Raw genomic sequence first — 26,233 nt, forward strand, 5'->3', positions numbered from 1 at the left:
CACAACGATGGCCCGCACCAACAACGCAATGCTTACGACATATGCCGCACTTTGACGCGTGCCGGTTAAGTTAAAGCAGTTAAAGTATGTTTGAAGTTCATCATCATAGGCCTTAAAGCTTTAAAGTAGCCTGCATGCGTGCGTGCGTACGTGCGTATGTGTGTGTGTGTGTGTGTGTGTGTGTGTGTGTGTGTGTGTGTGTGTGTGTGTGTGTGTGTGTGTGTGTGTGTGTGTGTGTGTGTGTGTGTGTGTGTGTGTGTGTGTGTGTGTGTGTGTGTGTGTGTGTGTGTGTGTGTGTGTGTGTGTGTGTGTGTGTGTGTGTGTGTTTTAAGTCCTATGACGATTGACTTGTATAGCCAGTTCACCGTGGTCAGTCCAAACACACGTCTGTCTGTAAATATATGCCGACAAGTTGAAAATAACAAGCAGGAACCTCCTCAATAATGCATGGGTTTTTCCATCCAGAAAATGACCTTTGTCCTTAAAGCATGACAAAGTTTTCCAGAGAACATCTCCTGATGCATTTAGGGGTTTGCACGCCCACAACAGAATGTTAGGATGCTCAAAGGGGTGCTCCAAAAGTATCACAGGCCCCCGATATTCCAAAAATATGTTTCCATGATCAGGAACTGTGGCTATCTAATGCATGGAAAGGGCGTCCTGTTTCAGAAAGGTGGCGTTTTGATATTTGGAGAGGGCCTCCGGGTCCATAACTAGGTCTCCCTGGTTGATAAAGGGGTCTTCCCGAGTCGGCAAGAAGGCCTTCTTAACACTTATAGAGAGCTGACATAATGTATACCACTGACCTCTTGATGCAAAAACAGGCCTTCTCAGCCTAATGCAGCACCCTCTAACTCAGTTATGGGAGGCCTCTTTGATCTGCATTGTAGCATTCTACGCTTAGCTGTAAGGCGTAAAGTTTGGGGAAAAGAACCTCCCAAAATATTGGGAGGGCAAGAACATGCCCTTAACCACCTGGTGCGCTGTCCCTGCTCTATGAGCATACTTAATATAAGCAAGCTGGGCCTTAACCCCCATCATACCTCGAAACCTATGCCTCGACGCCTTCCAAAGTATCGGGATCGGGAGCACCGCCGTGGAACGTCGGACATTTTCATAATATATCTCTTGATAACGTCGCTGAAGCAGACAATCGCGGGACACTGAAGGCCGGTTTTCAACATCATATCTCATATTGCTCGGTGATTGGCTCCATTTTCTGGCATGTCCAAAAATCTTATCTTGCTAATACGCTCCAAATTACCCCTGTTGATCTAATGACCGTGCGCAGACAAGATCGATTCTTGAACTACCGACGAGCCAAGAGGCATTCCAATTCAGACTTCCTAAATAAAGGAGGGGTTTCGCAAGGGCGGGACGAAGGGGTCCACCACGAGAGACATGGGAGGTGAGGGGACATGTCCACAAGAGAAGAAGCAAATTTTTGGCACTTATACTTGACATTCATGAATTTTTTTCCGGATAGCATGGTTGGATTGAGCACCTGCCTTCCGATTCACCCGCCTGTGGCCGGTGGGCTTAAGTTGCGCTGGGCGCACGCTATTCCCCCCCCCCCCCCACCCCGCCCCCCCCCCCGCCGCCGACTGGTGAGGCCTACAACCGGTGGCAGCGACCAAGCAAAAAGCGCGACATTTGCTCAGCTAGTATTTCATTCGTCATTGGATATACTTGAATACATTCGAAGAAAACTACCTCCAGCCTGTTACATGCATGTGATATGTGATCACCTTCACATGCGAAGGCGATCCGTTTATCCAGTGAGCCGGACGGAACCAGAGAGCCGAGGCGACAGCGCTAACACCGCCCTCCCAAATAAACGGAAAGGCACACATGCGTTCAAATTACACCCGTGAGTTTCCCACGTCGCGTTCGGCGGTCCTTAAAATGCGCTCTCTGCCCCAGGTCGTGAATGTTTCATCTGCAGTGACGAAGCAGCTGTCGTCCGTATGACGCTGGGCCGGGACAGGTCTGCGACGGCGCGCTGGCGGCTCACCAAGGCGCGTCATCAAGTGTCCAGTGACCGTCCGTCGGCGGCCACGGGGACCGCAGCGTGGCACCCACGATCAAATGTCCAGTGACCATCCGTCGGCGGCCACGGGGACCGCAGCGTGGCACCCACGATCAGGGAATCGCAGCGCGGCACCCACGATCAATTGCGGGGATCGCGGCGCGGTACCTACGATCAGAAGATCACAGTGCGGCACCCACGATCAAGTGTCCGATGGCCGTCCGTCGGCGGCCGCGGGGATCGCGGCGCGTTTCCTACGATCAGGAGATCACAGTACCCACGATCAAATGTCCAGTGACCGCCCGTCGACGGCCGAGGGGATCGCGGCGCGGCACCCACGATCAGGGGATCGCAGCGCGGCACCCACGAGCGGTCCGTTCGACAACGCTCCGATTTCAAGGCGCTGTCCAGTGCCGCTGCAGTCGTCATGCCGGCTGGTGCAGGAGAGTAGCCCGACGAAAAGGGGCGGGATCGGAAGCAGGCTCGGGTTCCGGCGGCGGCCTGAGGACCGCTCTTGTCTGCCACTATTTGAGATATTATTGGAAATTGAAAACCCATTCTTACTTTAATGCCGCTGAAACCGGGACGCAGAGAAGCACAGCCCGCCTACTGGCATATAATGTATGCGACAGAAGAGCATTTGGAACGCTCTCTTGGTGAGACGGCATTTTAATTTTGACCCATCACTGTGATGGAGATATTCTATGGATTCAAAAAAATATTACAGCACCTCCAAGAATCTACACTTTATTTTAGAAGCGACAACCCATTTCCACTGCTGAATATCAGTCGTTAGCTGATTCGTTGTCTCATGGATGTAGCCGTCTTCGGGCGTCCTCCGAGTCGCCTGCACGAATGAGCCCCACTGGATTTGCATTTGTTTACAAGACAGGCCTGTAGACAGCGTGGAGGAAGAGATGTAGCGAATTTGGCGGACGTGTTTCAAACAAAGCGCACAAAACATCTGAAGCCTAACCAACCGGCATAGCAAAACATTTCGAGGCTTCCCATGCCATTAGCTTACCACGGTGTGTCAGCGTCGCATTTTGGTGAATAGTGTGCCGTTTCAGCTTCGTCGATGGTAAAACAGGTTTGAAGTCGGTAACCGTGTAGGAAGGAGGACGGTTTCCCACCACGAAGATGTGCACGATGTGGTTGCAAGTTGCAATGTGAACTTTGAAGCTATAAATGGCTTTGCGCATGGTAGGGGAACTGTGGTCTCACTGAGTGCTGCTTTTGGAATTGGAGGCAGGTGGCACGCGTAAGTGCGAGCAGCTGTTAGTAGTTATCAATTAGTGATCATTTTAGATGTACAGATATCATTCCAGAAAGCGGCGCTGGTCTCCGCGGTCTTTCGTTGCTGATCGGCCTGGTTGAATATTTTATGTTGCTTTGTTTGTTATAGGCACATGCACAATTGTCTTACCGCCGAGTAGCTGGTACCATCAATGAACGTGGTGTGTGGTTTTTATCAGCCTCGTTATGTTTCATACGTTATGGTTGGATAGAGCCAGTTAGTATTTTTAACACAATTCATGATTTATAATGCATCATAGGTTTAGAAGATATCATAGACTTAGAAAGTGTTAACTTATTCCGCTGTGTTAGCATCATGTCCTTATTTAAGATCACCGAACCAATTGAGAAACGCTAAGCTGATTGATCCATACACATGTAAATGTAGTTATAAAAGTATTCGTGTTAATATTTCAGACAAAATATGCCTAATATATAGAGTTGTCGTGATCGGTTTTTCATTCTTCCTTTGCATTTCAGTATGTGGGCTGCTAAAATACACGTCCACGTCTTAACTCTCCTTAAAAATGACGGAAAAAAGACACAAAATATGCCAAATATATAGAGTTGTCGTGATCGGTTTTTCATTCTTCCTTTGCATTTCAATATGTGGGCTACTAAAATACACGTCCACGTCTTAACTCTCCTTAAAAATGAAGGAAAAAAGACACGAGATACATGGAAGCAAGTAGCTTTCATTTTATATTGCCATGAATGGCACACATAGTGATGAGACAGGTGGCTATTTTGCGGGTGCCTTGTGAGAGACACCTCAGGGAATTTGCGCACTTGCCGGTGCGTACGGGGAAATCAGGGTTCGCAGTGCTCCGACGAAACCGACACTGCAGTGTCGGTTTCACATGTGAAAAACAGGTGGGGCGCCAGCGGGAGCTGAAAGCAATCCAGATGTTGCGGGTCAGTGTGGATGTTAGTACGTATGATATCAAGACTACGCGTATGAAGCCAGAGATGGGCTACGGCTGGCTGCCGTGGTTTTTAAAAATTACGTCTTCAGGGCAAACTTGAATCATGCTTAGCTCATGCCTATAGCATGTCTAGCTCAAACGACTGCGATTAGATTGAGAAGACAGGCTTTTTATGCACGTTTGCACAGGAAACTTCCTTTCGAATGCTAACTCCAGCTCAATTAGATGATGAGTTTTCATAACTCATTACGGAAAAATGCTCTGTTGTACGCGGCGGGAGCGGCTTGTACCTCTAATCTAACCGGAACATGAACGAGTTCGCGAACACGCTGGCTGGAGAAAACCGACAGCTGCGACGGCTGCTGTACCCGATGGAGCATCACCGCCAGACGTTCCCTGACTTCCGCAAGAAAACTCTGACCAGTTCGACCGAAGCGGGATCATTGGACGGGCTGGGCTCACATCAGGAACAAATTGATTTCGCTCGGGAATGGGCGCGCTTCTGTTGTGCCTCAGATTGTTCGTTGGAACTTATTGGGTCACTCCTCTTCACAGTCTTGTATTGGCAATCGCCACCGGGGTATGTAAGTAGCTTTGTGTCCCTTCCGAGCAGTTCCTCTTGCTCCAGCTGGTACGGGGATGGACAGGTCCGTGAGGTTTCAAGGTGTTCTCCACGTGAGTCATGCCGCGTAGCAATGGCGTTGCATAACATTTTATCTGAATAACTCGGCGACATATAAACATTTTCCTATGAGCTTTATTAGGGTAAGGCCATCAGTTGTTGCAGGCTATTGAAAAAGAGGTAGCCTATTTTAATGCATATTACATATTTAGATGAGGAATCTTTTCATCAAGATTAGGTGATAGCATACATTTCCGGTAGGCTGCATTGAGGGTTCGATTTCAAGTGTATCCTCTCGTTTCTAATCTATGGCTGGAAAATGACATCGCAGTGTTTGAGATAAAGGGACAGCTGCGGCAGGCGCCGCCCCGGGCGCACTCAAAGCTACTTCCTTCATCCTGGCGGCAACAAATCCGTCCTGGTGCCACCCCTGCCACAGCATGTCTGTTGTCTCAGTGGGGTCAGACCATCCGTCTCCGGCACTGTCAGGCGTCACCGGGCCGGGGTCGCCGCATCAAGCCCCCCCCCCCCCCCCCTGGCGCCACTCTGTGAGCCAAGCACTGTAGCCGGACGCAATATAACCAGCCGTAAATTCGTCTCTGCGTCCAGCCAGGGACTATTTTAAGACCGTAGTTCTCTTGCGAGTGCGGTCGATTGATGTTACGCATGGCGCGTGCGTCGCTTAAGCGTCCCGTGAGCATAGCGCAGCGACAAGGACCTCGTGGAGGTCGATGAGCCCTTACTCGGTGGCGAGCTCTGGTGGCTGAGTTTCATTGCACTGGTACACTGCCTTTGTTTTGCTGAAATGTCTGTTATTCCATTGGCCCGCGAAGTTTTCTACTTCTAGCATTTTGTTTTGATGCAACACGGCACAATTTTTGTTTTACAAGCCACATCGCGTCTTGAACTGCTAAAATGTAGCGGAACCTCCGGCCCCGAGGGTTCCCTTTCCACCGCCGGGGAGGGAGAGGGCTACAGTCCACAAAGGAAAGCCCCTTTCCCCAGCTACGTCACTGATATAACTCCAATGAGAGGAGGCTTAGGTTCATAGCAAGTTAAATTATACGACAGGCAAATGTGTTCTCTTCAAACTAATTTGATGGACTGTTTCATTAGAGTAAGAAGCATTAGTTTCGTAGCATGGTGTGCAATGCAAGGTTCGTCTGTTGTTAGACTTTGAGCTGCCTTCGGGCATATTTTAGTCGTAATGTGTTCGCCCGCGCGCACCAGCGGCCAAGTGAGAACGATGTCAGGCGAGTCGGTCTGGAGTCTGGAGTCCAGCTTTCCCATGGCGCAACCGGCGTTCTCTCGCACCTCTGTCATTGACGCTGCCGGCGTTCTCTCGCACCTCTGCTGGTGACGTGGCCGGCGTTCTCTCGCACCCCTGCCAGTGACGTGGCCGGCGTTCTCTCGCACCTCTGCTGGTGACGTGGCCGGCGTTCTGTCGCACCTCTGCTGGTGACGTGGCCGGCGTTCTCTCGCACCTCTGCCGGTGACGTGGCCGGCGTTCTCTCGCACCTCTGCTGGTGACGTGGCCGGCTTTCTCTCGCACCTCTGCCGGTGACGTGGCCGGCGTTCTCTCGCACCTCTGCTGGTGACGTGGCCGGCGTTCTCTCGCACCCCTGCCAGTGACGTGCCCGACGTTCTCTCGCACCTCTGCTGGTGACGTGGCCGGCGTTCTGTCGCACCTCTGCTGGTGACGTGGCCGGCGTTCTCTCGCACCTCTGCCGGTGACGTGGCCGGCGTTCTCTCGCACCTCTGCCGGTGACGTGGCCGGCGTTCTCTCGCACCTCTGCCAGTGACGTGGCCGGCGTTCTGTCGCACCTCTGCCGGTGACGTGGCCGGCGTTCTCTCGCACCTCTGCCGGTGACGTGGCCGGCGTTCTCTCGCACCTCTGCCAGTGACGTGGCCGGCGTTCTGTCGCACCTCTGCCGGTGACGTGGCCGGCGTTCTCTCACACCTCTGCGGGTGACGTGGCCGGCGTTCTCTCGCACCTCTGCTGGTGACGTGGCCGACGTTTTGTGGCACCTTTGTGTTATCGTATTGTGCGCGTGAGGTGAAAATTTCCTACGTGGAGCGGATGTTTAGACGAGAACAATCTTCACCTCCAAATGTTTCTGGAGTCGTTTTACTCTGGTGTCATCTCGGTACGAACTATCTGTCACCCCAGAGCGTAAATGGGTCCTACCGACACGCCGCGGAGACGTCAGTGTCATACTTACACGTCACTTAAGCTGACTGATTGCGCCGGCTCATGACGTATGTGGAAGGATCCTCGGCACCGGGAGGTATTGCGGGTGGCGGGGGGTGGGGGTGGGGGGGGGGGAGCGACTGTCAGCGGTGGGATGGCCACGGCCTCGCGTCGCTGGGTGCCGACCGGCGCAGAAACTGCGTAGCCCAGGAGACAGGGGTGCCACTTTCCCCAATTGGTGGGGAGGGGTCGGAGAGCGGCACTCAGCTGAAAGAGTTGAACTAATCTACCTCAAAACCCGATTTCTCCCCGGATTTTGGCTACTTGACTTAACGCCATCGATGTTAAGGTTAAAAAAGAAGAATATACTTCGTAGATTCAAATTTGTGGCATAGAAGTAAATGCCCTCCGATTTCAAGTTAATGTGAGCTGCCTTTTTGTGAAAAGCCAAGTATGTGGTGAAATCCATCGAAAAACATCTTGGCAAATCTACGTATGGAATCGTAGAAAAATCCGCTACCACGGTTATGTTACAAATACACTTGTCACTGTAAATGAAAACATGCGCTAAGCTGCATCTTGGCCTCACCGTATAGCTTTTAAAAGCAGCGGCATATTGCAGTCAATTTTTTCATCCCAATCCAGGCGTTACCGTTTGAAAAACCAGCCAAACATTTGCAGACTGTCGCTGCTTAGCATATGAAGGAGTTAGCGTGACGAAAGCATTAGGGACCTGCAAGATACTGATAAGTCCAAAATCAACATGATTCTACTTGTGATTGGCTTAGGTAGCTGCTACCCAATGTACCAAAAGGACAACCGGACATGCCGCGCTGGGCTTCCGTCAGTTGCAGTATATTAACTTTTCACATGTGCCAGAAAGAAATCTCCGGGCTGTGAAATCACCCTTGACTCAGTCGCATTAAAGGGATTGAACCCATCAAAGCAAAAGCTTTGAGGTTCTCGCTCGCGCAGCGGGGAAAACCATTTCGAATGCAACGAAAAATGATTATGCATATATGGTTGTGCTTGAGCGTAAGTAAGGGTGGGATGGTCTGATAGCCGCACTTGTCACATAAAGGGGCAAGCATTCCACCAATTTCAGCCAAAACACACATTGAAGGAAAATTCAATTGCACGACCCACAATACATGACATCAGTATGTGCTGATGCTCCCCACATTCAGCTGCACATGACAGGCGACCATCCCCTCCCCGAGGAGCCGTCCTCTTCCGGATCTACCGCGGGCGCCCTGGCATCTCTCCTCCTCCCACAACCCAAACCAGCACCAGTCAAGCAATCATGCCATAAACAACATCAACATTTCTAGCGGTGTCTATGGGGCATTGCTGAAACCATTCTGTGCATATTCTGAAACTTTCAGGTGTTTCTTCTTCAAAGAAAACTCCGACCGAATGGCTTGTGATGGTGATTTGGTATCAGTCTCTGCCGGGCACAGCTGGCCATCCCACATCCGCCACACAAGTTATCCAATTCCAGCCCAATCCATAATTCTGACTGGCATAATGCATGCACCTAACACCACGACGCAGTCTCCCCGCCAGGCTGACCGGGCATTTGCCAGCCGCCAGCCGAATGTCACGGAGAAATCACACGCGTGTAGCGTCCGGGCCGCGGGTCCACGTGTCCGTGACGCGCCGGTCGGGCGTGCGGCGTTGAACCAAGTCACACGGACGGGATAGACACACGTACTGCCGTGACCTGGCTTTCCAAACATCAAAGGAGCGGTGTACGCTGCTGTGCGGTGGATTAACCCATCGTGGTTGGAAGAGTCAAAAGCAACCTTGAGCGGGTCTTGGAAATCTTTCTGAGGTGCACAGGGCCGGTCTACGATATGCTCAGTATGTGACATGAGACGACTTCGCACTTTTTTGTCGATAATGTTTCTCCAGAAGAGAGGGTACATCACGTTAGCGAATGATGACGCTATCAGCAAAAGATTGTACGGCACTTTTTGCGTCCGGGTAGTAATTCACAGTTCCCTCTGTTGTTTTTGACTACTTCGATGTGATTACCTCCCAGGTAATTCAATTAAGGGGCCCTGCCTCAACGTAATTACATCAATGTAATTAAGTCAAGTTCCTGAGCGTGACGCTTTTGGAGAATATCCTTTAGGCTGGAATGCACAGTCGAATAACTTACCAGCCATATTATTCGCTGGAAGAAAAACCTCCTCCTCGACTGCAGATGCGTAAGATCACAGGGCCTTTGCCATAAATATTCGTGCACAGTTTACATCTGTTGAGCGATATTCTAACCATGGTTTGTGGTGTCATTCAGGAGGCGTTTTTCGTAGTTTTCTTCAAGGCCGTACATATCCTGTCCTTTCCTTAAGCCTCCCTTGCAATTTGTTAAGCGTGGTGTGCCATGGCTGGAGACCTTCATCCTGTCGTTTCTTAGCCATCCTTAACACCAGATTCCTGGTGAACAATAAGGGGACCTGACCTTGGCCTGATGTCATCATCACCGGACCTTGACGCTCAATTTTTTTTAGCATCATTGGCACGATCCGTAAATGCGAAAATGCGCCAATTTGTTTGGTGCCAGTTTCAAGACTATAAGACCACTAGTACGTGCGCTTGAGAACTATGAGGTCGTCAAACGTTAAGTCCTGCCGACATTGCAGTGGTTGTTTAATGACAAATGACGTCATCCACCACGTAGTACATGACAGCTTAACAATTCCTGTGTAAGGCTGACATCACTGACGCTGGTCACCAGGCGGTCGCACATGGTGCAGCATTCCGGCCAGTAGCGAATTAACATACAGACGTCGACCATATCGAGCTGGGGTGTTAGCGCATATTACATCATTACGTCACCACCTGGATCGCTTTGACCGGTGTGTGAGGAAGAAGAGGATAACCCGAGCAGTGGTATGCGCTTCACTTGCATCGCAGCAGCACTTGCACGACATGCTACTTTTCAAAGATGACTTGATACATGTGGCAATTTCTGGCATGGCTTCGGGACCAGCTGATCAGACGACCACGCAGCAGTCCAATGACCCAAGTGCGGGCACACAGCAGTCCGATGGCCCAAGTGCGGGCACAGCAGTCCAATAGCCCAAGTGTGGCCACGCGGCAGCACAATGGCCCAAGTGCAGGCACACAGCAGTCCAATAGCCCAAGTGCGGGCACAGCAGTCCAATAGCCCAAGTGCGGCCACGCGACATCCCAACGGCCCAAGTGCCATTCACGGATTCCATCGTCAGGTACGTATACAAATGGCAAAATATGAATGGCTCACCGATACTTCTGGCGAATTGCGTCTATTTCTGCTCGAAACTGCCGTAAGCTCTCACCATGTTTCCGTATAGTCTGCATTAACATTAACATGACACGACACGTGTCATGCTGAAGTCGCCCGTTGAGCCCTGATATATTTTATGGTCAAGTCACCCGGTAAGCCTTAATATGTGTTGCGATCAAGTCGTTCGGTGAGCCTTGATAAGTGTTACGGTCAAGTCGCCCGGTGAGCCTTTATATATGTTATGCACAAGCCGTCCGGTAAGCCTTGATATGTGTAATAGTTAAGTCGCTCGGTGAGCTTTGATTTATGTTATGGCCAAGTCGTCTGGTGACCTTTGCTATGTGCTATGATTAAGGTGTCTGGCGAGTCTTGGTATGTGTTGGAGTCAAGTCGTCTGGTAAGCCTTGATATGTGTTGGGGTCAAGTCGTCTGTTGAGCCTTGATATGTGTTGGGGTCAAGTCGTCTGTTGACCCTTGATATGTGTTGGGGTCAAGTCGTCTGGTGAGCCTTGATATGTGTTGGAGTCAAGCCGTCTTGTGAGCCTTGATATATGTTGGAGTCAAGCCGTCTGGTGAGCTTTGCTATGTGCTATGATTAAGGCGTCTGGCGAGTCTTGATATGTGTTGGAGTCAAGTCGTCTGGTAAGCCTTGATATGTGTTGGGGCCAAGTCGTCTGTTGAGCCTTGATATGTGTTGGGATCAAGTCGTCTTGTGAGCCTTGATATGTGTTGAGGTCAAGTCGTCTTGTGAGCCTTGATATGTGTTGGAGTCAAGTCGTCTTGTGAGCCTTGATATGTGTTGGGGTCAAGTCGTCTGGTGAGCCTTGATATGTGTTGGAGTCAAGCCGTCTTGTGAGCCTTGATATATGTTATGGTCAAGTCGTCTGGTGAGCTTTGCTATGTGCTATGATTAAGGCGTCTGGCGAGTCTTGATATGTGTTGGAGTCAAGTCGTCTGGTAAGCCTTGATATGTGTTGGGGTCAAGTCGTCTGTTGAGCCTTGATATGTGTTGGGATCAAGTCGTCTTGTGAGCCTTGATATGTGTTGAGGTCAAGTCGTCTTGTGAGCCTTGATATGTGTTGGAGTCAAGTCGTCTTGTGAGCCTTGATATGTGTTGGGGTCAAGTCGTCTGGTGAGCCTTGATATGTGTTGGAGTCAAGCCGTCTTGTGAGCCTTGATATATGTTATGGTCAAGTCGTCTGGTGAGCTTTGCTATGTGCTATGATTAAGGCGTCTGGCGAGTCTTGATATGTGCTTTGGTCAAGTCGTCCGGTGAGCCTTGATATGTGTTGGGGTCAGGTCGTCTAGTGAACCTTGAAATGTGCTATGGCCAAGACGTCTGGTGAGCCTGTTGCAAACGCATTAAATATCACAACGGAGTCTCCCTTTACATCACAGGGTTCCTCTCCCAAATACAGAAACACCGGATACCCTGTTGCGCCGCGGTTCAACGTACGGACGAAATCTCCATTTCAGCGGGGCAATAACTCGGCCCCGTTTCTGGCATACAGCGGCTGTTTCCGACCGGCGTAAAGGTTGATGCAGTGATATTCGGTCGGCGGGGTAACGAATTTACAACGCGAGTTTTCCCTGGCCGCCACTGGCGGCGCGTAATTGACGGTCTCGTGACGGCCAAAGTTGGTCCAACTTTTCCAGGAAGTGAAATGCATTCAGATTGTCTAGGTTCCTGGCCGCTGTGCGTCCAATGCAGACTCTCCTTTGGTATGTCTAGCGATTCATTGGACTAAGCAGTGGGAGGGTTCCTCAACTGCGCTCGCAGTACGTGCTAGCTAGCAGTGCACCAATGCGCATACGAACGCAGTGCATACGAATCACTAACGGTGCTCGTAGGCCATTGAGGTGAAGAGAGAGCTTGAAATATTTGATGCTAATAGTGATATCGATAATTGATGTCGTGATTCGATATCGAATCATGAATCGACACGCGAAACTGCCAAGGTCAATTATGTCAACGCACTTTGATGTAAGCGGGACGACAAAAGTTACTCCAGGCTGGAGCCGATTACAGGCCTTACGATCCGAAGACGATCTCTGACGTCTCAGCCAGAGGCCTCCCACACCGTCTGGACGCAAACACTCAGTTGAAAATGACAATGGTGCGCAGTTCGCTGTCAACTTAAAGTGACATACACTGATGACTGACTTCAAACGCATTGAATCAATCCTCTCTCGGCGAGGAGGCATAACCTGTCAGACCCCTTTAATATTGTTCTTGAAACATTAGGTAGAGGTCAAAAATATCTTGCTGATACTTTTCCAGCAGCTGACTTGATTACATTTTGCATGTCCTGCCAATTTTTAACCACTCTTTTTAAAAGGTGCCCTTTTGCCCTATTGACCCTACTATATGCCCTATTGGCCGATTTATGTATGCCATGCCAACCAGGTTTCTCATCACATCGACAATACAGCTTGTCTGCGAGTGACTGTGATGCGTAAGTGTTTCGATGTCAGCGATGTCAGGCCCGATTGTGCCAAAAAGGTGGGGTCAGGTCATCAGAGGTTAAGCTAAGTCAAACATGTTCAGTTCTACATTTATGCGTGAGTTAGGGCACTTACACTTTCAAGAATGTTCTTATTGCGTTCCACCATTTCAACGCTATTTTGACGGACATCATGGAACTAATTGTGATGAATTTCTTGGACAATGTCATATGGAGAGGTGATTGATTAGTGACGATTTATTTTTCAACAAGATTCAATAACGGCTACTTGCACGCGAGCGACACCAATCTTCCAGAGATCAAATGAGGCCATTAGCTCGTGTTATAGTACACGCATGCAGCATCTAAATTTCCCCATCATGGACCGCGAATAATCATTACATTAGCAATGCGTGTCTAGCACATCCTGGGTGTGCTTGTTCAGAATTGGTCCTTATCTCGTAAAATCTGCATGATGGTGGTTTTTGCGGTGCATTGTAACACTCAAGTAATGCTGAAAAAGCCAAATTGTGCCGAACGTTATTTCTCGCGTGGTCGTTCCGTGAGCAGTCATTAAATAACAGGAAATATTGGACGTTATAAGCAAGCGTGGTCTTGAACTGTGACACGTCAAATGCGTGCAATTCGAGCTATACCAACTCAAATAGGGGAACCAATTCAAATCCCATGTATCCGATGATTGCAGCATTAATACCTATGTCACATGGCAATGCAAGGTAGACGTGACCCGAACAACCTAGCTTGACCTCATAAGTCACAAACTGACTTAAAAAGGGTAAAGGGGCAGTTAAATAGCAATAGATAGATGGCTTGCGGTATATTTGCTAAATTTAGGGTGTCTCCTCCCCGCGGTTAAGTCCGCACCTTACTTATCATATCTAAACGCGTCTGACTCCCGAGTGGGACCTGGGTTCGAATCCCGGCTGCGTCATGACCCCTGAGTGCCGATATGTTGTGGCCGATGGCTTGGCTTATGGCCTATGGCTTCATGTAAGGACTGTGACTACATGTATCGCGTTCCTTTAAGACATCTATATTATAATCCTGCCTGGCAACTTGAAATAACGACCACATGAGTGTGGCCACCTAACCGACTATGCATAACTGATGTGAACATGGGGCGTTACAGGACCAAAGAGCTATGCTGAAAACAAGCTGCAATTGACAAATATTACGATACACCATTGTACTGTGTAATGAACAAATCCAATGTGACATTTTTGAAGCTTCTGGAATACGACGCATACTGTTTGCTTGCCAGCATTTGTGTTTTATGAATAGCAAACTGGTTTGCCTTGTGTGCTATCCTTTAACATACATCATCCCATCTCTTAAGCACAGCAACGATCATACGCGACAAGATCCTCTAGGGCTCTGCCTCGGCTGTTATCTGTTCGTGACATCGCAAGTGGACTTTTGTGCTTAAAGAACGAATTTATTTTCCGAGCAAACCAGCCGCGCACAACATTTATTAAATCCTGACACATCAGCCTAGACCAACACAGATTTTGGGCTGACCCATGTAACCTACATGAATGGTGGGCTGGTCAAAGTTTGGCTGGCACAAAATACGCAAATGACTATCAGGCACGCTAATCTTATAATGGCAGCTGCTGATACCACTGTGTACCAGAATTCGAAATGCCGGCTGATAAAAAAATATTTGGCTCCTTCCTTGGCAAATCAAGGATAGCAAAAATCAAGGCTAAGAAAGGGGACTATGACCAATGGTGAACAGTCAGGCGTTTGGAATTTGCTTGGATTTTGCACAGAAATCCGTTGCCCAGGTGAAGAATCAAACTGATAAGATCCTTACCCATTTCATAGCTTTACTGAGAACCATTGGCTTAAGTTCCCGGGAAGTATTTATTCTGTGACTTCTAAAGACAGCGCTGTCCTACGCGTCGCCTTGTCTTAGAACACCTCCATGTCTGCTGTCAAATAGCAATCCAACAGTACAGCTCAAACTCTTCTGCCTTCACATTGTAACTAAACTGTACAGCGCACTAGATAGTCAACAGAACCACGCTCTCTGTCGGCAAGCATGACGAATGGTACCCGCAGCTCAGGGCGCTGGTAACTCAGCTGTCTCACTGGGTTTTCGGAAGACCGGAGGTATGGGGTTCGATTCTCCGCGGTACCCGTCAGTGCGAAGGCAGGCGACGTCACACAGCCTCAGCAGCTGAGCGTGTCGTACAGCTCCAGCAACCAACTGATGAGCATAAATCGAACTCCTTGGTCAGCTAATGGGTCAAGGCAGTCAATGATCCCAGCATGGTCTTAAAGATTAGGATCAAACAAGGCTGAGAAATCTAGCTTGAATTTTGTGCCGCATGTGGTACCTATTACATTCACATAAGAGCCTTATTACTCAGAGAAAAAACCAGGAGAATGCAGATATAGATGGGTTGATATTTTGGCAACATGCCTTTATCGAAACAATAGCAGAGAGCTTTCGATTTGGCATCTGCTATTATTTCGATAAAGGCATGTTGCCAAAATATCAACTCACCTATATATCCATTCTCCTGGTTTCCTCCTAGGAATAAGGCTATCACTACTGGCTTATCTGCGTGAAAAGTGTTCCTCGCCAATGCGCGGAACAACGTACGAAATAAAAGAAATGTTTTACAGCTTAGGACACATTGTCCGATCAGAGCGTACTTGTCGCTTGGCTTACGATCAAAATACCTGCCACATACATGGTGATGCAGAGCAGTACATACGAGACGTTTGTGCTGCGTTTCAATCACACTGAATGGTCTAGTGCATACCTTATGTAAGGTATCTCTCTGACAAGATATAAGGGAAATTTTTGTTATTTTTTAACTTTTACAAAACATATTTTAGTTTTCTGTCAGTGTTTCACGCCCCTATTTCATTCCATTTCATTTTTGGATGTCAAAGCGGGTAATCTGTCTTCGTGGGATGACATATTGAGCGAGACAAATCATTTATAATTGGTTTCTGGTATGATGCACAAACGTGTGTAATACTTCCAGAATGTAGCGTGAGAACGTACCGCTGGACGTGATCTACCCGGCACTGCGAGCTTGCATATCCAGTGGCACTCAAAGTGCTACTGAAAAGCTGTGCACATCACACGGTATTCAAATTTGGATTGGGTGATCCAGTGTCAAAAGCTTTTCACGGCTTTGCCAGAGCCGAAGTGAGGTAGGCAAATATGGAGGGTCTCTAAAACTAGTGATCCACATTTGTCTACAAAAATGCAAGAAATCTTCCAAATGTGCTACTCACTCGAAAGCGCGTGAAGGTATGTTGTGCTTGGAGCTCCCGTTATGCACTCAAAATATGACTCAGAACCAGAGACGCTCTCGCACCTTTCTCCCTTCCCGCGGTTACGGCTATCGCACACGACTGCAACAACACAATCGAAATAAACCGCGCCGCTCGCGTCAGACGGACTCCGTGGAAGCACCACCACAAACTATTCCAAGCCCTGCCATGAGCGATGACGGGTGTCCGTTCCGGGGATCGTCCCTCGGACGGCCGCGGGCGCGGACCGTCCTGGATATATTCTTCTAAGGGCCGCCGCGGTCTGTTGTTGGTAGATACGTCTGATGAATGGCGGCGCACGGCCCCAGGCGATGCCGGCCCATTCATTCCGATGGAGACGCTGGCGGCCACCGCTGAGACCCCCCCCCCCCCTCGTCCCCACCGCAGGGGAGGGGGGCTGACCATAACTAGCCGGGAATGGATGACTGCTTTGTGCTAAGAAGGCTTGGGGCAGCTTAAAAACACATTCATTACCTCGTGCAACGCTGAGCGGAATTGGCAGCACAAAGGTCAAATTGCAGCCAACAAGACCGCGCCTTGCAATAATTGCATTGTTCGTCTGTGCAGTTTGCTACCGGGCCAATGCCAAACGAATGTCAGGCCCTGGTTGGTCGTGGAAGTAAGGCTACCACTATCCGTGGCCAGATCGGGGTGAAAATAGTTGATGGCTAGCTTGATGATGGTATTATCCTAAAGTAGCGCTTCACTTATACGCTTCCCAAACCAGATACCTTAACTGGCGTGTCACAAGCACGCACGCTAAAAATACGCGCATATTCCTGGACTTTTGCTGACGCGTGACGTTATTGGTGTTAACCCGAGGGGAGGTGATCATGTGTCCTTCGAAGAATAAAGACCTATCAAAACGGATCGGTTAAATGAACCAATCCGCCCAGGGCGCAGCTCTCAAAATAACACTGGGGTAAAAATATTCCATAGGCATGCGGAGATCTTAAAATAGTCAGAAAATTCAGTGGTAATTCCGGCCATGGTTTGGTCGGAGGAACTCGCCTGTATCAAACATGTGGCTAAAATTCGCTTTGAGAGGCCATGCTGTTAAATATTCGACCCCGATTATGCGCTCCGCATACGCCGGCCCGACAGTGAGTTATATTTTGATTTCATACATCCACACATGTTCAAAACATCGGTTTGGATATACGGCCAGAACGGCCGTAACTTCCGAAATCGCCTGGCACGGCGCGTGCGACGCGCTGATTGGATGTGCCATGCTGTTGGAGTGCTCCGATTCGGTCCTCGATGTCGGCAGCCCAGACGACCCCAAACGGAATACAACTGCCGTACGCTCTCCAATGAGCTAGCTGCGCTTTAGGGCCAGGAGCAACGTTGTAAAGCTCCAGGTGGCAGCCAGTCCGACAATCCAGAGGCCCTTATGCTCCGAACAAAGCGTCAAAATTAAAAGCAGGAAACAGCTGAAGCCCTGCCGTGGCGACATGTCAATGATACTTTACAGATGTGGATTATCTTATGCTATATACGCACCAATGGCATGCACATATAGTCCATGACAGTGAAATTATGCACTCAGTCATAACCGGATGCGGTAACAGCAATAACTTAAAAAGGAGCAACACCTGCGGGCCGAATGATTCACCGTAAAATGAGCATTATCGCGATTATTTGTCGACACCCTCCTGCGGCACGTCCCACCTCGTCAGCTACACTGCAGTAATAGTCACCCTCGCATCCACCTTGAACATCGACCAGAAGAAGCCACACATTTCGGGCGCACGGGAAGCATATTCACCGTGCACTTTCGGTGCGTGAAACACTGGTGAAATGCCGCAGCGCTCAGCGACTGTGGCCAGTGTCCGAAGAGTCATCGTATGACTAGAGCAGCTACCCCTCACAATGAATGGGCTCTCACCGCGAGTCCACTCGTCGGGTGTCCTCATTATGAGTCTTCCCATCAGAGGCCTCCTCACCAAGAATCCTCTCCGCCGTTCCTCGTCGTAGTCCGCAGGTACGCGCGCTTCCGTTCGTCCTCCACATATCGTCTGCAGAAAGGCCGTCCTCGCGGAGTCCGCCGCCACCCATGAGACCACCAGTTTTCCCCACTGGCGCAGGCCCCGCCCAGACGGCGTTTGGCAGCGGGCCGCCGCCGCCGCCCCGCCGCGGCCGTGGCCGCCCCCGCTGGCCCACACAGCCTCTACCCACGCGTCGGAGACGGGCGAGGGTGCCGTCCTCTCTCAGAGGAGGAACCCGCCGACGATCTGGAGCAGCAGCAGAGCCAGCGAGGCGGCCAGGCTCGGGCAGCGGTTGGTTTGCATCGCAGCGGGCTTTTCCCCTGAAACGAACATAGAGTCTGGGTACGACGCGCTGGCAGATAACGCTAGTTTGAGTAGGAATAGGCCTTTCAAAGCTTCAGGGATTCTTTCCTTTCTCGAAGCTCAGATGACTCATTGTTGTAGCATTCCCCCAAGCACAAAACATGGGTGATGAACCATACATAAGTTCAAGAGAAAAAATGCGCGAAAAAACAAACGACACGCAATGCGTGAATTCGTTTTGTGTGACATAACGGAAACCATGACGCAAATTTTGAATATATCGTGCTGATGGCATTCCTCTTTGTGTAACACAAACGCCACTACCACTTCATGCTACTAGTTTCTTCTCCCAAACTCCCGCCGCTTAACACCAATACCACGCGCTCGTTCAAAACGTCAGCGACCACCTGTACCAGTACACGGTTAAATGCCTCAAACCCGCCATGTCAACTCACGAGCACTCCTCACTCCTCAGTTCTCCTCAGCACTGAAGCCCGACCCATCCCGTGCCGAGCCGGCCCGCCCAGAGCCGCAGTACCTTTCAGCACGTGCACCTTGACACTGGCAGGGTCGGCGTTGGAGGGGCTGCAGGTGTAGATGCCGGAGTCCTCCGAGCGGGCGCCCCGGATGGTCAGGTGCGAGTCGGTGGTGCTCGCGCGCTCCATCGTGACCGTGACTCGCCCCGCCGGCGTGTTGTAGTCGATCACCTGGAATGGACAGCAGGCGGTCGCTGGAGACAGTCTCCCTGGACGGTGGTGGGGACGCTGCGAATAGCGAGGTGATGGAGGAAGTGCAAACTCTGCGTAAATGGTTGACTGATGAACGGTGCATCACGGATAGTTGGTTTAACACGCGCCCGGGTGGCCGGCTAGATGCCCGTCGCCCGGGTGAGGGGTCAATTTGACCCCCCTAAGATCTCGGGAACTAAAAAAGCTAGGGACACCAAATTTACCAAATGTCTTGACCTGTACATGAACTCACTTAGGTCAAAGTTTGAGCTTCCTAGATCATGACCTTAAGGTCAAAATAGGTCAAACAAAATCAAATGCCATGTTGGTCTTTAAAGTTCCCCAGAACCTAGGCAGTTGCTTCTAAGCAAAAGGTCACAAACCTATTTTAGGTCAGTGACCTAGTTTGACCTCTTGAAGGTCATGGCGAGCAGAATCATACAAGATTGCTCTGAGTTTTGCATTTGAATAAGCGACAAAGATTACGATATGTTCGGCAGTACGATATGATTACGGCAGTATGTTCCTAAAACAAAATGTTGACCCCGATCATCTTAGGTCAATAGCTTGTTCTGACCTCTAAGAAGTCAATAGAAGGTGTATAGTGCAGTTCCTGCTGTCAATAAATTTGGAATAAGAAACCACAAACTATCCCATACAGCAAGCTCTAGAAAAATAAATAAGGTTGGCTTTGACCTCGGTCTGGCCTTCGTACCTGACCTCAGGTCAACGTCATTTGCTCATTTAATATTTGCGGTGCCTAAAAAAGCATCTCATAGATGTATGACTTCGTCAAACATTCCGTCATTGCATCAGATTGGACGATTTCCTAGACATTACCTTCGCTGAAACCATGGCCTAAATTTGACCTGCCATACAAGGTACATCTAAATTTGTTATGTCAAGCCATCTGCTATTCAATTGTCTACATCTATGCAAAATTTGGCGCGGCTACGCCGCGCTGTTCGGAAATAATTCCGGAAAACCTTTGGGTTGGGGGAGGCAATTTGATCCCCCACCCGAGCGCGTGTTAAGAGGCACTTCGACCAACTTGGTCAGTTCGCGCCTATGAGCGACACATCACGGGTAAGGTGACGCCGATATCATATTCATAGAACAGCAAGGTGATATACATCGGCGCATATTATGTGAAATTCGCTTTGATATGGGGCGTTCAATTTACACAGCCAAGCTGAGTGCACGTAGAAATCCATGAATGATACCCTCACTGGAGGAGACATTCTTATTTCCTGGGCTTAAATGCGGCTGATATTGGGCTGCTTCGCTTTGGATTTGATACTTTATTGTAATGTATTTCAGTCTGAAATCGGCGATCGGGAGGCACAAAGATGTCAAAGGTTTGCCTCCCAAATTTGAATATTTTCCTGGCTTTACAGCGAAAAAAAACGTTTATCACAGGTCACTGGATGCTGGATCGCACGTGCTTGCACAGCCACGTATCAGAATATTCAAGAAGCGAAAGTGGGAAGTGAGTGGAAGTGTGATGCTAATTTTCTTGACAAGGAACTTCATGTGCATTATACCACAATGGGGCTGAACGTATGCGTTTTCAAAATTTTGTTTCTTCCGGTGCTTGATCGCGCATCTGGCCCACTGGTTCGTCCCGATATGCTATGATTAATCATAATGTGTCATGTCCTGGTCGCTTGCGATGGTGGAACACTATCTATGAAGAAAATGACCATGGATGAATACGGATCGTCTTCAGTTTAATTTTCTTTAAACAAGCTGGCTTTAAATTGAGAACGCTGGTACATGTGAATGTGTAAGAGTTTAACAGCTTCCTTCATAACCCGTCCACATATTTTCCCAAGTTCTCCGGGCCTTATGCTTTTATACATTTCTGCGTCCATGCACCCTGATGTCAAATATTTAAATGCACTCAGCGCATTTCACTATTTTTACATTTTTGGACATTGCAGCACGATGCATTTGAATATCGGATGGTACAGTCATCAACACTTGCCGTTAAGCAATCCAATGCTGTGGCATGTATGCGCCTGACCACATGTCAAACATCCTCAGGACCTCCGCAAGACCAGTTAGCATCTGACGATAGCCAGAAAACAACTAGACGAGGCGCTGTTTGTAAAACAACACCGATTAGGAGAGACGTTCGAATAATCAGGGCTTACATCAGCCAGCCTTGAACATTCCTCAAGGTAATGACTTCCACGCGTAGTCAGACAGCCGGAAATCCATTTGTGGCGCGTTTGGCATATCTCTAACCCAGGCCGTCCAGTCTGTGAAGAGATGCCCTCACGTGGCGGCACGTGCCGCACGTGCCCTCGTCCCGATCATGAACCCCGGCTAACCGATATAAACGCAGCGGCTCGGAGCTCTTTTAAGCCTTTTGCCAAAGGGCCTGCAGAATTTAGCTCCGTTCCACGACTGGCCCTGTTGAAGCCCGCGAGGTTGGTATGCCACACCTCGTCCGTTTGCCCTTTGAAATGCGAATTTATCCGCGCGCTTGGCTTACAGATAATCCCCCGAAATTGAAGTCATGGCCCGCATCCGATCGAACTTTAGTCAGCAATGACGCTCAACCGTTTTAAATTCCGTGGGCACGCGGAGACGATTCCTGGAAAATGTCGTTTTACTGCTTATCTTTTTCCTGATTAATTCCATTCGTCTCGCAGCGTCGCATAAAAGCACGCTTGAGGCAGCCAGCTCGCTAATGATTATGTACCTTCACGCGCTGTTTTCAAAATCCCACGTTGGAACGTCATGATCTATACCAGCTGTTTTCCACGATATATCAATATTTAGCACCCAGACAGCCCTTCGTTACAACTGCCACAAATCCAGCATTGAATACGTTACTTGCTTCGCTAAATTGCACATTCCCAACCAGACAGCAACGCCATACAGAATGGTGCTTCAAAGTCAGTATTAAAAAAACGAGCAAATACCAAAAGACACAATGGTGTAAACTCTCCGCGTCGGATACGGCAGCACGTAATGATCCATCCTGCCGACATATTCCAATAAGCCCAAAGGCACTGTGGTGCGACTCTTGAACTAAGGAAGCTTACATGACATACCATCTTCACCCCAAACATCAAGAAAATCGAAACTCAACACTCTGCCCCCCCCCCCTTCTCGAAGCCCGGGCGCGCGGCGGCGCTCACTTACGGCCCGGTCGTGGTACCAGAAGATGAACTCGATGGGTTCAGGGCTGTGCGATACTGTGCAGGTGAGATTCAGTGTACTGCCCACGTCCACGTAGATCTCGCCATCGCCCAAGACGCGAGCTGTGGGCACTGGCGGCGGCAAACACATTTATGGCCGGTAAACCTCGCCGCCAACGTCGCCGCACGCCATCAAAGCACAGTACAAACAGCCTGGCACGTCTCAATAAATGCGCACGCACAGGTGTGTTGATGGATGCGTCCGTACATGAAGACGTCCTTTTTTATATATATGTATATATATATATATATATATATATATATATATATATATGTATATATATATATATATATATATATATATATATATATATATATATATATATAAACATGTGTGTGTGTGTGTGTGTGTGTGTGTGTGTGTGTGTGTGTGTGTGTGTGTGTGTGTGTGTGTGTGTGTGTGTGTGTGTGTGTGTGTGTGTGTGTGTGTGTGTTAATATGCATACACATACAAAAAGAGGAAGTAAAACCTTGATGGCAATAACAGCAGTCGCTATCTTTTGTATATTCGTCCACGTTTTGCTACATCGAGCATCATAAACAGGACAACATGATGTTTTTGAGTATTTGTCCTCAATTGTCGAAATGATGACACGCAAATTATCGAAACGTTGACGAATTACATAAATGATAGCGACCGTTGTCGTTGCCATCAAGTTTGTACTGCTTTGTATGCATATGTACGTATATATGTATATATATATATATATATATATATATATATATATATGTCTATTCACCAGAATACAGTAATGCATGGATGCAAATTCAAACAACTATATATGTAAAAATGCATGTTTGCGTTCACGTTGGCGGTCATTTGCATTCATCAGCAACGTTGAATGGACAGTCGCAGTGCAAATACTCGTGCGAATGGATTTCAATAACGATGTTAAATCACACACAAATCAAATAAAACACTGCTTGCGTTGTCGATAAAGGGGCCTTTGGGAGCAAGCGTCGCGAAAAGTCATATGGTATTCACGAAATCGCTGCTGTGAGAAATAGCAGTTGCTGTGACGGAAGTCACGGCAGTTGTTAATCTCTTGGAGGAATTCACGACACGTAGCAGTCGCATCGTAAACAGTCTTTAAATGACAACTGATGACGACCTCATGGTGGGTTAGTGTGCCTGTGGGCTCCTCTTAGACCAGTAGGTCTGCAGCATGCGGCCTTAAAAAGTCTGTTATGGTTTAAGCGTGTATTGCTGCTTACGTTGCGGCTATTGGCGGGTATTCCACATATAATATTCACCCGGCTGTGTTTTATTAACCACAAATTTTTTCACATTCACCCAGTCGCATTTTCTTAACCACAAATTTGTTCGTAATTAGTTAGCAATTGGTGGTAAGATATGCTGATAGAGAAAGAGTATATTTTTTACAAGTGAACAAATATCAAATGTTTTCATTTCGGTATCAAGTTTACCAGTTATGAAATGCATGTCCTTTCATAAACTATAATTCATGACATGTCGTAGGTCTAAGAGCAGACCAAAGCTTAGTAACCATTCAAACTGCTGTCAGGTACTATTACTTAACAATACGTGCTGAACAGGGAATGCAATCTCGACACAAGAGCAGGAGCCATTCTGAGCCATTCCCACGGAGGTGGTGGATGCTGCCATGGGTGTAGTTCCTTATTCAATAAGTGGGCTCCAGCCCCAGTTACAGCCACCCACAAGACAAGTGTAGCCATTTAGCCCTGCTTAGCCCCTCTCGGGCATGTTTTGCCGAACTGTATTACTGGATTTTGCCCACAATTTGTCAATTAAACCACAAATCACAGAGATTACAAACCACATGCAAACACAAACGATGTGCAGGTACATCTAATGGATTCAACTTAACAGGACTTATTAAAAAAGCGAACATCACCCAATCCTTGAATTTAAATGAAAACATGACCCTGTGCTGCACCTCTAAAACATATTCGTGAAAACCCAAAAAAGCAGACTTATCCAGTTTTATGCAGCTTGGACCTTATATGTAATGACATAACTTCACATAACAGCGGTTTCTGCGGGGGGCACACCCTGATTTGTTATCTAGCCAGGAGGTGAACCACGCCAAAACATTGATCAACAAATCATCCCAGCGGTCTCCGCGGCTTCAAAATAAACCCATCAAAGGACGAAGTCGGTGGACGGAGATTGCGTGAGGCTGGTCCGTATCGCAAACCCCTGAAGAAGCTCAAGGTGGCTTTTACGTGGAGTGCAGACAAACATGTGTTGCTAGCCACATTTTAATTAATTATCAGCTGTCGAGGAGTGAATTTTTAAAAAAAAATTGACTCGTACCTTGTAAATGGATTGATTTTTGGGATCAAAGCAAGCATTGCTTATTGTGTGAGCCATTGTCTTTACCTTTAGATCCCTCAATTCCAGTTCCGTATTTGGACGGCTGAATTTGGTGGCGAAACTTTAACGTACCACAGTGCTAGGCACGGTCCGTCCTGCCCTCTGACGTCACCTGACCTTTAGTGCGGCCGCCGCCACTGGCCGCGGGCCACATCTGTGCGCCTGAGGCGACTCGAGCCCATACCGCCTCGGGTGGGTGGACCGGAAGGCGGGTGCTCTAGCCAAGTAAGTCAACGGAATGGACAGGCTCAGTGGTTTCAAAATAAACCAATCAAAGGACGAAGTCGGTGCACGGAGATCGCCTGAGACTGGTCCATGTCGTCAGCTCTTGAAGGGGCTCTGATGCACAGGTGGCCTTTCTCCGAGGAACCACCTTTAATTTCTGATGAGGATGAAGGAGGTTGTGGCGAACTTTGAGAGGGTTGGGTGAACTTGGAGGAGCCACCGGAAAGAGCAGATTATTTTCTAGGAGCTTTCAAGAGGTAAGATGAGCGACCGGGACAGGGCCTTTCTGTAATTTTCCTATTTTATGGAATTGGCAGGGCTGTTATTGTGGTGCCTACTGGCCATGGACAATGTTGCTTTTCATATTCCTTCTATGGTGCGTGGTAATAGGTGATACTATCCATTTTTTAGTGTATATGCCAGTGTTTCGTTGTGAAATTGGCAACTTGGCTGGTTAGAATCGAAATTTATTTTTGTAGGTTTCTGGATGCTTGTGGTGGTCTTGAGGATAAGTATGTATGCCGACAATTAAAATAAGATCTTTTGATGTAGGCCATGACAAAAAAATGACAGATGAGTATGTTTACAGGTTTTTCACTTTTGCACTAATAATAAAATCCCGCTTACGCTTACCTGGAGGCAAAATGAGTTTCGCTGGTCCATGGGAGAAATTTGGGGTCATTGCCTTACGGGATGGTTGGGGGCCCTCAATCTAGAATGAAGAACGGGTGTGGGTATTTCAAATCTAAACAAAGTGCAACTTCGGTGTGGGTCACTCGCTAAATAAAACAGGCTCCGCTCTTTCCGCATATTCCCATCGCTAACTGCACGGGTTTGAAACCAAGGCCGCCCATACCTGGACACTACTGGCCCACCACGGATGTTCCTGGTCTTGAAGTGACCTCACCCTATCACACTCCACTACACAATGCCGAGTCCCCTCCGACCACACCAGACGTGACTTTCCTTTCCGCGACAATTGTTGACCAGTAATATCCACGCAAGGTGACAGTCCTCCACTGGTCGGTCGCCGACCACACCAGCGATTTCGTCCAGCCCTACCACTCATCGGCAGCCCTGCCCTTTGCGTATCACTGACGCACCTGACCTCCCCACCGCCCGGTGGCCACTTTGCACCTCACCTCTGACCACCAGCCTCTGGTCTACCCCGGTCACGCGTGATCGGTCGAGAAGGTCTCCTGACTACCCGTGACTGGTGGCCAGGTCCCCCTGACCACCCGTGACTGGTGGCCAAGTTCCCCTGACCACCCGTGACCGGTCGGCTAGTTCCCCTCTCACCACCGGTGACTGGTCGGCC

At 48.8% G+C, this 26,233-nt stretch overlaps 1 protein-coding gene across 1 annotated transcript in view; it reads right to left on the reverse strand.

The window, feature by feature from the left end:
* Nucleotides 1-17,246: 17,246 nt before the first annotated feature.
* Nucleotides 17,247-26,233, reverse strand: part of LOC119095589 (zwei Ig domain protein zig-8) — a 33,998-nt gene continuing 25,011 nt past the window's right edge. The window contains exons 5-7 of the mRNA XM_037218445.1: nt 22,276-22,403; nt 18,930-19,098; nt 17,247-18,408 (exon numbers count right to left, since the gene is read on the reverse strand). Of these exons, the coding sequence (XP_037074340.1) occupies nt 18,311-18,408; nt 18,930-19,098; nt 22,276-22,403 (395 nt within the window). The 3' untranslated portion in view covers nt 17,247-18,310. The remainder of the gene's footprint in view (nt 18,409-18,929; nt 19,099-22,275; nt 22,404-26,233) is intronic.

The sequence above is a fragment of the Pollicipes pollicipes genome, unplaced genomic scaffold (assembly GCF_011947565.3).
Source record: "Pollicipes pollicipes isolate AB1234 unplaced genomic scaffold, Ppol_2.1 Scaffold_4219;HRSCAF=4965_pilon_pilon_pilon, whole genome shotgun sequence".
NCBI classification, from domain to species: domain Eukaryota; kingdom Metazoa; phylum Arthropoda; class Thecostraca; order Pollicipedomorpha; family Pollicipedidae; genus Pollicipes; species Pollicipes pollicipes.